At 37.0% G+C, this 17,653-nt stretch overlaps 1 protein-coding gene across 1 annotated transcript in view; it reads left to right on the forward strand.

The window, feature by feature from the left end:
• The first annotated feature begins 3,845 nt into the window (after nt 1-3,845).
• Nucleotides 3,846-17,653, forward strand: part of LOC589213 (AT-rich interactive domain-containing protein 2) — a 40,605-nt gene continuing 26,797 nt past the window's right edge. The window contains exons 1-3 of the mRNA XM_030988760.1: nt 3,846-4,363; nt 4,496-4,595; nt 7,120-7,217. Coding sequence (XP_030844620.1) covers nt 4,272-4,363; nt 4,496-4,595; nt 7,120-7,217 — 290 coding nt within the window. The 5' untranslated portion in view covers nt 3,846-4,271. The remainder of the gene's footprint in view (nt 4,364-4,495; nt 4,596-7,119; nt 7,218-17,653) is intronic.

Raw genomic sequence — 17,653 nt, forward strand, 5'->3', positions numbered from 1 at the left:
CTTGAGGCACTTTATGATCATGTTTAAGCACAATGTTTTAGGGCTTCCATATCACAAACACTGATAACACGTAGGGGGGGGGGGGTATGCATCTCAGATTTTACATTGTTAAACGATGCCTTTAATACAACTCATGTAATGACCGTAATGAAATAAAAATACGCAATATTAATTCCTATCTCTTTCATGTACACATTTCAGTTATCCGCTCTATCATAATATAAATAGGACGTAAATTGTAAAAAAAAAATGATACCATAACCTCCAACATCGTTTGTTACACATCCTGTAAATTTCTGTTACATATGTCCTGTTTAAAGGTACGTTTTGGTATGGGGTCATGAATTTGGTTCAAATGAACATATTGTAAGCATATACGATCCTACAATATTCAGTGATCGTTGTCGCGGTTGAAATCGAGTCGAAAGTTATGAAATTGTAAATAATATATACTCTTTATGTTTTATAGGGTCAAGGTCAAGATATTAATTAAGCTATAAAACAATGTTTCTTGACTAAAATCGACCAATTAGCTACTCCCATTTGGAAATTATATATATCACAACTACATATTCTGAAATTTTCATGGTCGCAGCTACCATTGCACGGCTGCAGGCGCCATTTGGAATAAATTAAAATTTACCGGCAGTACCGGTACATTGTTATATTCAACTTTTCTCGAAAGCAGAAGTGTTTTAGGGGCAAAATTTTATTGGGTTTATGATGCATCCACAGGGGCATCCAAATATATCAAAATTGTAAAGAATCACTATCCACCCAATTTTCAAAATTTCCCCAAACTTTGCATTACCTTTAACGGTGAATGAATATAAACGTGATTGCAATTAACACCCGCATACTGGATAACAAAATTATCGCAAATGGAAATCAGTTCTTAAAAGCGTGTCCATAATTATGGATCCTTTTTTTCTTCCCAACAGTATGATCGTCATGCTGTATTTTGTTCAACTTGTCTTTAATGCCTTGCATTATGTAAGTAATTTGAAGTCCACCCAGATAATCATTATCTTGGTTTGGAAAAAAGCAGAAATAATTTTTTTTTTTTACAAGTTTGATTGATAAAGTGATGCTGACAACAAGAACATAACACATGTGGTCTGTTTTATCTATTTCAAAATGTACGAACATGTAGATAAACAAATTCAAAATTTGAAAGCCTTAATACAAGTCATGTTGAAAATCAATAATGTTGAAGCTCCATTGCACTACTTATAGCTACTTGCGCCCTCTATATAGCAAACATTGCAAAATCGGTGACCATTGGTCCCCATGGTCCCCTTTTTCTTATGATAATTGAGAGCTGATTTGATGAGATAATCACCTGTCATTGACCATGCAGAGAGGTCTACTCCCTCCTGGCCAAACTAGTGCAGATGGGCTTTAAATGAAACGAAAGATATTTTAAAAAAAAATGATGGTTACAAAAGCTCATTAAAATCCTGACAGCATTGAAAAAGCAAATGAGATGATTTCACCATGGCAAGTAAGAGGAAATAAAAGATGGAGTCGTGAGACCATTAAAACCTTAAATTACTTTTGCAGTCTTGAATACATTTTTTAAAGTTTTCTTACATTCTTTCCATTAAATGATTTAATGGCTGTAGCAATCGTTGCGAAAGACTAAACTATTCTATATTTTGGTGGTTTTCTTTTAATTTTCCCTGGCTTCACGCATATTTCAAGAACCTATGCTCCATTCGACAATAAAAGTGTAAGTGTTCTGATAGTCTTCCCCTGGAATGATTTCATAACTCTACATTGTTCAGAAGCTGTTTGATTTGTTACGTTTGTTTTTGTCTTCTTCAAATTAAACTTTGCTTGTCTCCAATTTCAGTAGCTGTATATTGCTGATTATTTCTTTATTTTTTACACTGATATTAGTGAATCAATGATAGTCCCTGTTTTATTCAATTGATGAATTTCAAGAAAATCAACCGAGATCATTGCACGCAATGTTAATCATGGCGCGGGGGGGGGGGGGGGGGGGGGGGGCACAAACTACTGTGTCCATTCTGAAGTTTAAACCCAATACGGAATTTCTTTACTTCAGTACACCAATAAATATAAGCCTACCCTAGATAGTGATATATAATATTCGGCAGTGTGCACCCCTCCTCTGCTTTTCTCACACTTATCGGCGTACTGATTGGGGGGGGGGTGTGCCCCTCCAATAAAATTCAAATATGGCTTATTTATATTTCGATACCAGTGATTGACAAATGTTGCTGAATTGACATGATCTTCTGTTGTTTTTTTTTCTTTCTGCTCCCCCCCCCCCCTCAAAGAACGTTTTTGTTGCTCATTACGCCACTGCTCATAATTATTATGGACCCGCCCTTGCTACATATAGGAAAAATGCAAACAGGCCTATTTTGGAGATGTCGATATGAATTTAACGAAATATAAATGGAAGTTAAGAGGTGTATTGGTTGCCTATGCGTGCATTATATACAATAGTGCTTGCAAAATGCATTGTGTGCTATCCTATGTGCATTGGGCATGCACTGATATAAAACGAACCCTCGACTATCTTCGAAAAACATAGCGAACCGCTATATGCCTGCATCCCACGTAGCACATGTAATGTGCATTGCTCTTTCTCTCTCTCCTCTGTTATGCACTCTACTCCGCGGTTATAATTCTTGTTGGGGGAATCTCGGTCCAGTGCGCGAAGATTTCAAACGCCGTTGTGATGTCACCGTGTTGTTGGAAGAAGGATTTTGGGGGAAGCCCCTAACACCCACACACTCCGCTCACCCTCACGCACAATGTGGAACACGTGTGGGAGTGAGTGTGTGTGTCGGGTTCGCACCGTGTTGTTATTTTCTTCATTAGTCTCTTTATACTACTCGTCGCATCATCTGCAACTTGCGCTGTTCGCGTCTTACAGCACGGTGCAGAGTAGTGGCAAATTCGCATACAGTAGTTCATTATGTAATGATCCCCCTTATTAATTAAATGGGATATAAGCCCATTCCCTTTATTACATTGTGTCACTATCACTCTTGATTTAAGTTGCCATGGTAACAAGTTGTTGGAATCTCGAACAACTGTGGACGAAAGTTTGACTGAAAAAATAAGTCTTTGAAATTATTTTGCATTGAAACGATCAAAAACAAATACAGGGCACTTCTTACTGGTCGTGTCATTTTAACTCTTCTGTGATTTGTTTAAGATTTAAAACTAGAAACAAAACTCAAACGTTCCCGGCTGAAACATTGATGAGCTATTAAAATAATGATTTAGTTGTAACAAAGAAAGATTACTCCGTAATAGAACTGTCCTAAAATGTGAAGATAAATTGGCACATGCAACGTGTTTGGCGAATGAAAGAGCTGATGAAAAAAGAAGGGAAAATATGTCATTATGCTTCGAGACAATAATGCATAGTCACTCATAGACCAATCCTTTGTATGCATGTCTTTGTCGATAACTTTCCGCAAGCTATGCTTCTCCCTATCAGCAGGAGCTTAATCATCGATAAATGACATATTTAGACGGTGAAATGCATCAAGCTTGCCCAATAAAATTACTGTCACCTTGAAATTAGTTGATTTATAGAAAACAAAAATCGTGTGATATGCTTTCCTTTTATGGCAAATGCAAATTCAACCTTTTACGTGTACAAATTTGCATGAGCGACTTCGCCTCGTGATAGATTGATAGCACTGCAATGTATTTATTCTGTGTGTCGGTCTACGCGGCAAACTATACGAGAAAGGATTACCAGTCTTGCAGCTTATGGAAGACGCCATCTTGGATAGGGGTATGGACAATTGTTCAATAGACGTAACCCCTATAGCACGAATTGAGCGTCACTACATGAATTGTACATTCATCGAGCTCGCTATATTTCGGACCTTTTTGTTAGCGTTCGAGATTTCGTGGACGACTCTACCGACGGTGTTGAACTTTGAGTAGATTCGTTTCATCGAAAACCTTCGTTCGATTTTGGAAGTCGGCGTATTATTAATCAGCGCGTATACCGGTCCGTGTTTCAAACACTCATAATCAGTCATTTTCGCCACATGAATGTGTAAAACTGACCGTATTTCAAGCTGTGTAAGCTCCGTTGGAATCGCATGAGAACAAACGGGTGCTCTGCAAAATCAGCTCAGTTGTAGTTTTTGCGGAGCTCTCTGCCGAAATTTAAATTGATGCGCCACTTGGAGCCTGAGGATATTCATTAACAGATGACCTAACACTAGAAAAACTCGCGAAAGGTGCACGGGAAGAGCTGGAGGATAATCATGGCCAAGTTTTTGGACAAAGATCCGTTCAGCTACGAACGGGAGAAAAGGGAATTTCTCCATGCACTTCGACAGTATCATGCGACAAAAGGGTGAGTTGTGTGTGGTTCATGTTTCGTTCACTCGCTCACATACTTTCATTCATTCTGGCCAGAATTCTGGTCGTGGGCATTGTTTTCTACCGATAAATCTCACGTGTGTTTCTCTTTTCTTTTGTTCCGCAGTGTACAGCCGGCTATGTTCCGGATGCCCAAAGTGTCGGGCAGAGACTTGGATTTGTACCTGCTATATTCGAAAGTTGTTGCGCTCGGGGGAGTCGTGAAGGTAAGAAAAAGGAAAAAAATGACAAATGCTTTAACTAGCCTTTATCGCGGAGGAGAGACTGCGTGCCGTTGTGTGTGCAACTTGTTGGTGTTGGAATGCATGTTGAAACTGTCTGAGTCTGAGAGAGAAGTTTGTGAAAAGTTGGACATGTTAGAATCAAGTTGGAAGAGAATAAAATCGGTGTTTTCAATCAAGTTTTCAGCTTGGCTTTAAAAAGAATGTAGGTGCTTAGTCTAGACTTTAGTTAAGATGTAAATTTGTAATATTATGCAATAATAATGTCTGTGACCATTAAAATTGTGAATTTGGATTGGGTTCACTGCTAATTTCAATTTGTAATGTTTATGTCAATTGTTACAATGTTAGCATGATGATACTGATGATCCATCCTGCTCACACAATTTCAGCTTAACTTGATAATTGCGTAGATCTATATCAGTGTTTTCATCATCATCTTCATCGTCATCACCACCACCACCATTGTCATCATCATCAAACTTGAATTTGGTATGCGTCCTGTTGAAGTTTACTGTTTACTTCATTCCTTTTGAAGTACCGGTAGTCTGATTGTTCCAACCAGCAATTCTGAGCTATGTTGGAAGAATTTTGAAGTTTTTGAGATATTAGTCGACTGCCAACCGTCAATAGATTTGCAGCGAAATGAAAAATTGAAAGCCAGCAAATAATACACATGTACATGTTCGTGTACTGTACTTTTAAATAATATACACTGTATAGTGATGTCCATCCAAAAAAAGAAAGAAAGGAAAGTAAAAGTAAATAATTGATCACTTTATTCACAAACACCAAGTCCCAAAAACTACGCATGTTCAGGTTTTCAACATTGACCTTTTAAAACAGTTCAACAAAACAACAACAAATATAACAAGAAAAGCATCTGCACTAGACTTCAATTAACATGTGCATACCATACTTTATGTCTATTTTAAAATTGAATGGGAAGTACTATGAGAATGACACAATGGGATTTTAAATTTTACATTGAAAAGTTATTTTCTAGTGTTTTTAGCAGTTATTTTAAAAATAAACGAGAAAGTAACCACTAACCCGGCATCATGTTGGCCATGATAAAAGTATGAACGAAGTAGATAAAGGTAATACATGACCAGGAAAACATTTGTAGCTCATCAAAAAGGCAAGAACAACATACAGTGTACATGTAGAACGTTTTGTTTGATTGACTACACTACTTGTACACTAACAATGTATTTTTTTTTAATAATCAGCCGTTTTATTTGGCCACTGTTTAATTTTCTGCAATTTAAGAAGGAGAAGGGGGAGGAAGAGGGGGCCTTACAGTTCATGTTAGAAGATCTAACAAAATCCCTCAACGTACATTTGCACAAGTTGGATTAAAAAGTATGTAGTTTATTGAACAAACTACAAGTGCTTTACCTTGATTGAATCTCAGCGGCCAGATGCAAAGCACTTGTTGTAGTGCTTATAATAAAGATAAGATAACGTAGTTCATGTACATGTACGTACATTGTAGGTATTAAAGGCATTAATTAATAGACACCTGGGTAGGATTGGCAAATGAGCATGTATGTAGATTTAATGACGTCTTGCTAATCGATGCTGACCAGCGATTTGATCCCTAACCTTTGGATTGAAAGTCAAGTGACTGAACCACTGTACCATGAGACAATCACACAACCCTCTCTATGAAAGAGCACTCTTTCTACTTGTATTATTAAGAACTATTGATAGTTTCCATTCATCGAAAAGCTAGATGAGAATGACAATACACCTGTAGATGAATAAAAGTTGATTTTTTGTTTGTTTGGATATATGTTCATGTTTAGAGTGATGAAACATTAGATTCAATTTGTAGCTCAGTTGTAAACGACCGAACAACAACATTACTGTGAAGGACAACAAGTTCATGGGTACTGTACATACAGTAGAGCTGTAAAAAACCAAAAACAATAACAGTGTGTCTTATTTACCAAAGGTAGACTCATCAGTATTAAAGGGCAAGTCCACTCCAATAATGATTACTTTTAATAGAAACAGAACAATCAGACAAACCCATCAAGAAAAGTTTGAGCAAAATTCAGATAAATATTAAGAAAGTTATGAATTTTTAATGACATGAAAACTTTACCTAAAATATGATTCTTCCTGGTCTATTACCCTGGCTTTAACCAAGCTTCCATGATAAAGCACTCAAGCATTCAAGGAATTTGTTCTTACCAGGTAACCATTTATCTCACCTGGGTGGAGTGTGGGAGATGTAGATTCATGTCTTGGCGAAGGACATTAGTGCCGCCGGTGGAAGTTGAACCACAGACCATGTGATCCACAGCCCGGTGACGTATCCAATCGATTCCATTCCATTCCAAAAGGAAAAAGGGAAATAACTTTAGAAATTAGATTTAGATTGAAGACCAATGCCCTATTACAATGTACTTTACATCATCTATTGTACATTACAAGTTATTGAACTGTACTTCTTGCATTTATTTTTTCACAACAAATATTGTCTTCTTGTTTGAAACAGGTCACCAACGAGCATAAATGGGATATCGTGAGTGAGGTATTAGGATTTCCCCCTGGATGCAGTCAGATTGGCTATGTCATTAGACAACATTACATCAGGTAAGAAAACTTATGGCTAGAATCTAGATGAAGACATTAGGGACTTATAGATTTACACGACGAGAGCGTGGACTGCTGCGTGTGACTTTGGCACTGGGCCGTGCCCGGCAGTGCCTCAAAAGGACGTCACATTACCTTAAAAGGATGTCACACTTGGCGGTCCACGTTCTCGTCGTGTAAATCTAAAAGTCCCTATCATGTGCCGAGCAAAAGGGCATTACTAGGGGATTCCTTTTACACCATTTACATGTACAGATGTATGAAAAGCTTCCCTGCCTTTCTGCTGGGCACACAGCATCATACTTGTAAGTTGTAACAATAATTTACCTGTATTGTTTATGTAATATGCTTTTCACAAATTAATTTACATACATGCACAGTGTACATGTCTGTCTATTTAAGTGCTTGCCTTGGTGTTATTATTATCAATTCCATTGTTAATATCTCCTTCCCCTACAAGGCTGTGACATTTTGCTGCTAAATGCCATACCATTATGAAGGTATTCTGATATTACAGTGTATGCGATGATGCGATGCATTTTGTTCTCAGAAATTGCGGATACGCTCAGTTTTTCAATGCCCTCACTTATCCGATTCTTAACCCATTGACCACTGAATTCTCATGTTTGAACCACACAGTGCCAGTAGGTACATGTAGTGGGTTACATTTGTACATACATGTACTGTATAACATCCTGTTCCAGATTTGGAATCGTTGTTTTGAAACTCTGGACAAGGGAATTAATCATCCTTCAACTGAGCGGTTCGACTTCAGAATGACTTGATCAAATATATTGTACATGTATATTGTTAAGTCTTTGTGTATTATTGTTTAGTCTTTTAAACTGTCTTAAATGCACTCCAATGTACATGTACATAAAGTGAACTGTAAAATAAAATTGTAATAAAGAAAAGAAGAAAAAAAAAGAGCAAAGGAAGGAAATCAACCCCAAAGTTGTGGTTTTATTCATTTTATTTTTCACATTTGAATAAAAAGAACAATCACAATGACATTGAAATAAATTGAAAGAGAAAAATAAGAATTATAAAACAAGCAAATTCAAATATGATGAGATTTGCAAAGGCCACATGCCTGTGAATGGCATAAATAATGATATGGTTATCACATCTCTGTGTGTAAAGATCATTGACATCAGATAAGAGTGGACAAATCCTGTCATTTGTGACCCATTTTGTCTGTGTAAACTGTGCAACTTTGGACAGTGACTTTGGACTGTTTTTTTAAATCTTAGCCCTAGTGCTTGTACCCCAAATGTTTACTGTTTGTAACTGATAAAAAAAAGTCCATTGAAGACTGGATAATAAAAAGAAAAAATGTTTTTATTATCAAAACTTCTGTAGTATCTGTACAACATCAACAATATCAAATGCTAATAACAAGGCATACATGTAACATATTTGCAGTGCAATTAAAATAAGAATAATGATTTCAAATAAAAAAACTCAAGTATCTGAACATTCAAGTTTAGTGGGCAAAAAACATGCATTCACCTAAATGCAAATCCTATGAAACATCAATTTTCAATCAATGTACATTTCTTGAAATGTAATGCAAACTAATTTTCTGGTAAAATGGAACATTGCTGTCGTCCTTGATTATCTTAGGGCGTGTTTATGCTCAACTTTTTCTGGCCAGAATCAGGCATCTGTTACGCGTTTAGTTTAAAACACGGTTGCGTCCTTTCTCACTTTTATAGAATCACCGAAAATCGGCGATCATAAACTCACAAAAAGGTGCGTTTACAATTTGTAAACGCGTTTAAATGGGGTCAACGCACTGACCTGTAGTGGGTCTACGTAGCATGCACAGTGCAGGTTTGCGAATCCAGCTGCAAGACCAATTAGGGCCACCCAGCAAGAATTGCCTGTAGGAGCCAGAGAAGTGAGCATAAACAGTACACCGTGGAACTGCGATTACGATGAGCGTTTACGATGAGCGTTTCATATCGCTCATTCTGCCTTCAAAATTGAGCTTAAACGCAGCCTAAGACAATCAGTGATAATTGACAGAGGGGTTAATTTATGGACCACACCACAACAACAAATCTTTCAAGTTAGGATTCTATCAATAGGCTTGTCTGAGAGTGTTCCTATCAAACATTTTCAATAGTTGTAAGACCACATTCAACAAGTTTCATTATACCGTAATTTCCTTCTTGAAACTAGAACTTCATTTCAGTCTTTTTCAGACTGCAAATGCCTTCAAAGTGCATGGTTATTGCTCTTATTAATTGCTCTTATTAATTGCTCTTATTAATTGCTCTTACAATGTATTCTTATGAATGCCATTTCTACTGGTCTTTTAGGACCTAAAATTGCTATGAAGGTAATTTTAGACCCCAAAAATGTGTGAAATTTAGCCAATCGGATCATACCAGTTCAGCTCTACTTTTAAAAAAATATGGTGATCGTTAATTAATTAATTAATTAATTAATAATAACAATACATGGGCCGGCTGGTTGTTCGCAATCAAACCAACACGAAAAAGCCAACAAAAACCCAACATCGGCATTGAATGGAATAAAATGTATTTAAGGCGCTATTTCATTTTTTCAACGGCTGGTTCAAATTAGTTAATATTTCTGGTGGTGCACAAATATTAGAAATGGTTATATTTATGGATATTTCAGCCGTCTCTGAACCGATTTTGATCACACAAAGATGATTTTGTCATTTAAATTGTATGTTCTTTCAAATTTGACACTCGGTTTTTCATTATCTCACAAAAAAAAATATTTTGGGTAGCGCCCTCTGCAACAGAACTCAACTATCCCTTTAACATTTATGCATACTTTGCAATTTGTCATGCATAATATATATCTACCAGATGCTTCTGTTCTTCCAACTTAGTGAGAATACAGTCACTGTACATAACATTTAAAAAGTGAGACAATGGAAGCTCATTGGCTGAGAGTGAAGTTTTTTTTTCTCCAAACAATGGCATTGAACAATTCTTGTACATGTACATGTAGGTTAACACTGACAATAATGGAAAGATTATTGAAAAAAGCAGTGGCACATGCGTTTATTTTCTCTTCAAATTAAGGTTCAACGGTACAAGATCATATTCAACAAATTTCATTATAATTTCCTTCTTGAAACACAAACTTAACATTAAAATGCATACTTTGCATTTTGTCATGCATAAAATATATATACATGTTACCAGATGCTTCTGTTCTTCCGGTCTTATTAGTCAGAATACATTCATTGTACACATCATTGAAGCAAGGGACTGGGAGCTCATTAAGGGTTAACACTGAAATTATTGAAAGATTCATTGATAACATTGAAATATCATGGCACACACATTTTTATGAAATCAAAGTTCAATAGTATAAAACCATACTGTACATACATGTATTCAACAAGTTTCATTATAATTTCCTTCTTGAAACTCAAACTTAAACTAAAATGCATACTTTGCAATTTGCCATGCATAATTTATCTCTTTACCAGATGCTTCTGTTTTCGAGGGACTGGGGGAGCTCATTGACTTATACCCTTTTCACATCTATTTTTCTTAACCCCGGACTATCCTTAACCCCATACTATCCTTAACCCCATACTATTTTTTTTGCTGTTCACATCTATGTTCTTAACCCCGGACTATGTGCTTAGCCGGGGTTAAGAAATTTCACGCGATTCACACTACGTTCGCCTTAGCCCCGGACTATTCGATAGCTCATGAATATTAATGCTTTTGCTACCGCGCATGCGTAACGTGAACTGCATGCATGCGTAACGTGAACTGCATGCATAGCGCGCGATAAATGCAAATTCACGACCACACGACCACGCTGTCTGTGATTGGCTGTTGCTTAGCCCCGCTTCTCCTTAGCCCGGTTCGGATTCACACTACGCAGCTTAGCACCACAATTGCCCGGCTAACCCCGCAATTGCCCGGCTAACCCTGCTATTTTGCAGGGCCAGATAGTCCCGTACTATTTGTGGGGTTAGCCCACTTTGGCAAAACGTAATGTGAACAGAAAGCCGGCTAAAATTACCCCGGGTAATTGGTGGGGCTAAGGAAGGAATTGGTGGGGCTAAGAGCCCCCTTAGCCCCACCTATTTCCCGGGGTTAAGCAATATTTGGTAGATGTGAAAAGGGTATTAGAGAATAATAGGCCTGCATTGATAACAAAAGAACCCCTGACCCATTTCCTAGTACAGTTGATGCTGCCCTGCTTCCCTATCTACAGGGGGCTCCAAGACAAAGAGCTAGGAAAAGACAACAAAATGATGATGAGTAACAAAGCAAATGGAAGATCTAAAAGGCCTCCCTGCTGAATTGTAACTGGCCTTTGTTGTACTTGTAGCAGTGGTCATTTGAAATATTGTCTTTGCTACATGCTGTACACTGTGTAGTTGTCTACATTTTCACTCACACTGGTAGTATGGGTGAACTTTTGAACTTGAAAGACCAAAAATGTATTACCAAAACATACTGTAACATGTATTCATAATGGTTTGCACATGTATGCACAGTAAAAGTATAATTTTTAAAGTGAAATGACGTGAATTCAGCTATAATACATGTAGGTAGGCGCATTTATACTGTCAAAAACCTCATTTAAAGAAATCACGATTTTTTTCTTTCCCGCTACCGTTTATACTTGCGCTGAAACTCACCAACTGAAAAGCGCAGCGATGATTTGGTGTGCTTTGGTCGGTAATGCGCATGTGTGGTCTTCTCGACCTTTGACCCAGACCCATTAAATTGGTAACAATCCGGAAGTGCCGAAAATTGCGTGACAAACATCGCGTTTTTTCAGCGCTACCGTTTACACTTGCGCTGAAAAGCTCAGTGATGTATTGCTGTTTTTTTTACTTCTCCACCTTTGACCCAGGCACTGCCATTATATTGGTAATAATCCGGAAATGCAGAAAGTCATGTGACAATTCGCGACTTGTCAGCCGCTACTGTGAACATTACCATTAATATCACATGGACATTTCTGACAATCACACCGGCTTGGAAGGCTCCTGGCATGGCATCTTTTCTGGTTTGGCTTTAATAGTTGCCTAGCAAACTTCACAGAAAGCTCGCGGTCAGGCCCCGGATTGGCATGTTTTGTTCCAAGTGTAAATGACCCTAATGAACATGTTATGTTACATCTGTTTGTTTTCCACTGAGAACAACAACAACAACAACAAATAAATGGATACTACAGAATGCATGTACTTTACTTACACATGTAGTACAAACACATTTGTGGCACAATTTGACCACACAAACATGTGTATTATCACAGATATTGTACCTCAGTTGCTTCAAGCAGAATATTTGTATGAAATGCTTTCATTGTGTCAAGAATGTAAAGGGGCTGTTTAAAATACCCATATCTAGGTCTATACTTCAAAAGGTTAAGTTGTTTACAGTCAAAATAGATAGGACAGGGCAGAGATAGAAGAAAATGCATAGGCATTTACAGTGGATACACTACAATCGTGTATTCTGAAAATTATGTTATCTTTTATGTAAAATGATGTTAATTGTCATATGTAACAGATCAAAATCAAGACCCTGTCTTATAAACAGTTGCGATTAATTCATTGCAACTTGATATCAATTAGAGTTAGAAGACTGAGTCAGAGTGTAAACTTGCATTTGTTTGAAGGACATTGTACTTGTTTGACTGTACATGTACATGTACTGTATGTGATGAATTGAAAATTGCGTTTTGACTATTTTATTTTTTAGCATCAATGATGAGCAACAGTTTTGAGCAACAGTTGTACAAATTGATCCCATGTTTTTCAATTTAAACCTCTCTCATGGACACATGTTGACTTTATTCAGTGCTGTGATGGATAGGCCCTAAAGCTTCGCCAAGTTTATATTGCCCTTTACATACTGTACAGGCTTCGTGTACTAAATTGTGGCTAAAAATACATACATGAAGCTACATGAAGTAGAGGTCAAAAGTATAGTACAATCTATAGGCATGATTGGCTATCTAGACATGTACTGCATTACATACTCTGCATGCAAGGTAATTTCTGGGAGCTACAGCATATATTCTTTTTTTATGTCTTTTGACACTTTTCTTTCTTTTTTTCTTCTACCACTGTACACACATACAGTACATGTACATACATGTACATGCAGTGAAAAAAATACACGGGGGCTCAGGGCGAATTAGCCCCCGAAATGCCCAAAAGAGCCCCCGAAAATCAGAAAAGAGCCCCCATAAATTTGCATAGAGGGGTCTAGAGTTCAATGCAAAACAAATTTTAGAATGTTATATTCATGCAGGCAAGCTTGAAAAGTAGCCCCCGAAAAATAAATATTATTTTTTTCCCTGTGTACATGTACATTGACATCATCTGTTTGAAGGCAGAAAGATGCTCGCCTACATGTACATGTATCTCTGTACTAAAGTGTATGAGTTGCTTCTGCTCTGGCCCTAAACATATGATTTTTTTTTTTTTTTTAGTTCCTCTTGGTGAGGGAATTGCTAAAAATCACCCTCATCCATAAAAAGTTGAGGGCTATTAGGTCAACTTTGCTTTTGTTTGTCCAGGTGAGGAGGGGGGGGGGGGGGGGGCTGTTTCTTTTAGTAGCCTCAGTTCTAGGCCAATAAGTAGTGCAACAAAGATGGAATGCTACAGTGTACAGATGTATGTAGTATGTTGCACCATGGACCTACATGTAACATGGTTTTACACACTAGGCCAGATAGTTTACAACAATTACAAACTTACCCTGACAATATGCACACTCCAGTAAAGTCTGTTTCTCCAAAATTCTGAATATCTACCCTGGAAATCAAATTTACACAATTAATATGTATGTACATGTACATGTAGGCCTACACTTTACCATACTGTACTACTCTAGATAAAAATCTAACTTGGTAAGACTTAATTGCCTCTTGAGCTCTTATCCTATGACAAAATAATGTGCGGACCAAATGTCGCCAGGTCAAGTGTTGGATCAATATTATGGACAACCTACATTTTCCAGCGTATGTACTGAAGGCTTTACATTTTACTTTTTGGTCTAGATGTTTATGTAAATAAATACCAGTAGTATGTAATGAAGTTTCATTGGTGCTCTGACAGTACTGTGTGTAGATCCAAAGAGCTTCAAACTGGTGCAAGATTGTTGAGTGGTTTAGGTTCTGTTCTGTTGCCATGGTAACTACCAACATGATCAGGGGACTGGCTGGCAAGAATCAAAACAATGCAACCACATGGTTCTTGTAGCTTGCAGTGCTGATTTGCTACTCTGAACTGTAGCCCATTTTTTGAGTATCTGGTTAAGCAGTTGAATATATCGGTCTACTAACATACTCTTCCTGGGGAATGAATGAACTACAATACTTGGAATCCAGTCTGTATACATGTCAGGTTGCTATGTCGGGCAATATTTCTGGTTGTTATGAACAACTTTTCTTTAAATAATATGCTTACAATTTTATTGTGTTAGTAAAGCGGTTGATTACTAAACACCAGAATGTTTCATGAAATTTGGACAAAATGTTCAGAACAGCCCTTTTTGTGGCAAGAATCTGAACAAATTTCACGAAAATGCTGGAACATGCATGTACAGTACATGTACCGGTTATATATTTTGACATTCTTAAAGAATTACAAAACTAAGTAAGGGTTTGAATAATGTAGTTGTGAACTCTACATGTATGTATTAATGGATGTTTGAACAGACTCTGCATGATAAAGCCCTGAAAATGTGAATTTTCAATTTGCAAACTTGCACATGTACAGTATGTGCTCCACATGTAATTTCCCATTTTCAAGATCTGATGATAAAATGAAGAACAGCTGTGCAAATGTATTGCATGATGGATTATATACTGAAGAGAAAATGCAAAAGGCCGCTCATATTGAGCATTAGCAATTTATCCCCCTTCAGACTACCAACATTCATTGTATACATACATGTATATACCGCTACATGTAGCTAAACTATTTACATTTGACATAATTGAGGGACAGGGTGAGTTCAAGCGACACTTTTTCACCCTAGACACACAGCTTTCGAAGACGTTTAGTTGAAAACACGGTAGCATTCAAGCGATTTCAAGGAATTTTTTGTGTGTCATAAAGATAAATGTGTTTCATAACACAAACATGAAATGCTGAAAAAGATGCGTTTTGTATTCTGCAGAATCACGGTTTCTACAAATCGCTTCAAAAATTGCTTAAACGCACCCCAAGTCATTGCTCTATCATTGCATGGTATGATGGTACTATAACTATAAAGTGCTTGCAGCCTCCTGTTTCAGAAGTTCTGGGGAAGCCTATAAATGAAAAGGCCTCATTTCTGGCAAAGGAAAATCACCCTTTCCTTAGTCCCTTGATTTGTACATGTAGCTACCCTTTAATGCTGGAAAATAACATCAACACATCAACAACAGCAATGAAAATGGAAAGTGGAAAGAACATAATATTGAAAATAATAGAAAAACAGTGGAAAAACATACACAATATTGATTTTTATTGATTGTATCCGGGGATATGACTTTATAGGCCCAATTTTGGTTAATTTGTATTGTTCTTAAATTCCTATCGTGATTTACAGGCACATGTCTACTACATGTGTATGGAGGGGAAACAATCAATAGACAGTATTGGCCCTATTGTTATTCACATCATTTTCTTGCAAATTGCTTCACTGCAATGCACATACTGATATCAATCATTTGTACAAATTATGATCAAATAAATTGAATGTAAAAGTTGTGAGTACATGTGAAAGGAAATTTTGGGAATATAAATTTCCTGAAAGCCGAGCTAAAACATGCATCTAATAAAATATAAATATGTTTCGGCCGTGCAGTTATTCTTTGAATATTTTAGGGATTAAATCTAAAATGCAATCCACAAATTCATGCCTTTCCAGCATATACATGTACATAAACATTATAGTAGAAACACCCTAGAATGAGAGAGAGATAACGAGAGAGTATTTGTGAGGAGAGAGGGATGAAAGAGATAGAACGAGAGAGAGAGAGAGAGACAGAGAGAGGGAGAGAATTGCAATCCACAGGTTGGGGGAAGCAAGTCATGCAAAAGAAAAGATGATCGAGCTACATGTATGAGCATAACGGTTATGATGTTCACAATATAAACAATTCTGTTCGGAGTATTATCTGTGTATTGAATGAGGGGCACAGACTCATATTATGTTTCTGTATGCCTCCCTACATGTACAAGCTACAATGCAGACAAAGGTTTGTGTGTGTACTTTACATCCAAACTGTGTGTAGAGCTATAGTATACAGTGCATGCACTAGTTGAAAACTGTGTGTGTGTGATAAACTATCCTGGTATTTCTTTGTGTACAACTCCCCAACACACACTCACTCATAGCCAGCTGTATTCCAATGCAGGGCTGGCAAAGCCCAGTGCAATCTACACACAGCCCCTTGTACATTGCATTTGTACATGGTTCTTTTCAGTGTAGATTCCATGTAAACTCGCCTTGAGCTGTGTGCTGATTGTACACACTGTATCCCATTTTAGATCGACAGTGTAGTGTGGGGATAACAAAAAACCTATTTTAGAAGACTTGCCCTACATATTTCACGAACTTGTCTGACATGGTTAGGCGATTTCAATAAAATGCTTCCACTCACAATCTAAGTGTTTTCGTTACAGCACAGATTATTTTCAAAGGTGTGCATTAAATATCTCTGTTGGCAAATATTGGTTAAATTTGTAGCACTGTTAATAATACGGTACGTCCAGACACACAAAGGTTATGAAATACTCCAATTTGTGTATGCTTTGTTCAGTCATATTTTCTTATCCTGTTTAAAAAGGGAAATTAGGAGTAAAACAGGTTTTGATTTTACATTTCACTTTAGTTTCCAGTTTTCCACATTCATTTATTCACTGTCTCAGTGTATTCCTAAACATGTACAGTGTATTCATAAAAAAACTTGGGATAATAGTGTAAGCATACATTATTTTTGGACCCTTTTTCTTTTTCTTAATTATCCTGGCACTAGTATATTGTCATACAATTTGTATTCTCTAGGGTATAGGCCGCAGGGCTTCCAAGATTTTAAAGTTTTTACATAACTGTAGACAGGGCTCATGCACACAAATTGTTAACAAAGTTTTAGTCTGGACCCCCTTCCAAAACAAGTTAGTGCGGAATCTGTGGAGCCTTGCTGTACTGTAGGCTTGTACAGTGCTTTTGCATTTCAATTTTCTAATTGCCATTTGGAGAAAAAAAAATGTCCTGGATTGCATTAAAATTGGCTTCCGAAGAGGTTAAGTGATACATTTGAAACTAGTGTATTGCAAACGCATTCTCACTTTTGAATTGCCATTTATTTACACATTGAACAAAACAAACTTGCTTGCATTGGTTGTAAAATTGTCATGATTGCATTAGATTTCCTTTGAAAGAGGATACTGTAAATGATATGTCTGAAAT

This window comes from Strongylocentrotus purpuratus, unplaced genomic scaffold (assembly GCF_000002235.5).
Source record: "Strongylocentrotus purpuratus isolate Spur 01 unplaced genomic scaffold, Spur_5.0 spur5_scaffold_17, whole genome shotgun sequence".
NCBI classification, from domain to species: Eukaryota; Metazoa; Echinodermata; class Echinoidea; order Camarodonta; family Strongylocentrotidae; genus Strongylocentrotus; species Strongylocentrotus purpuratus.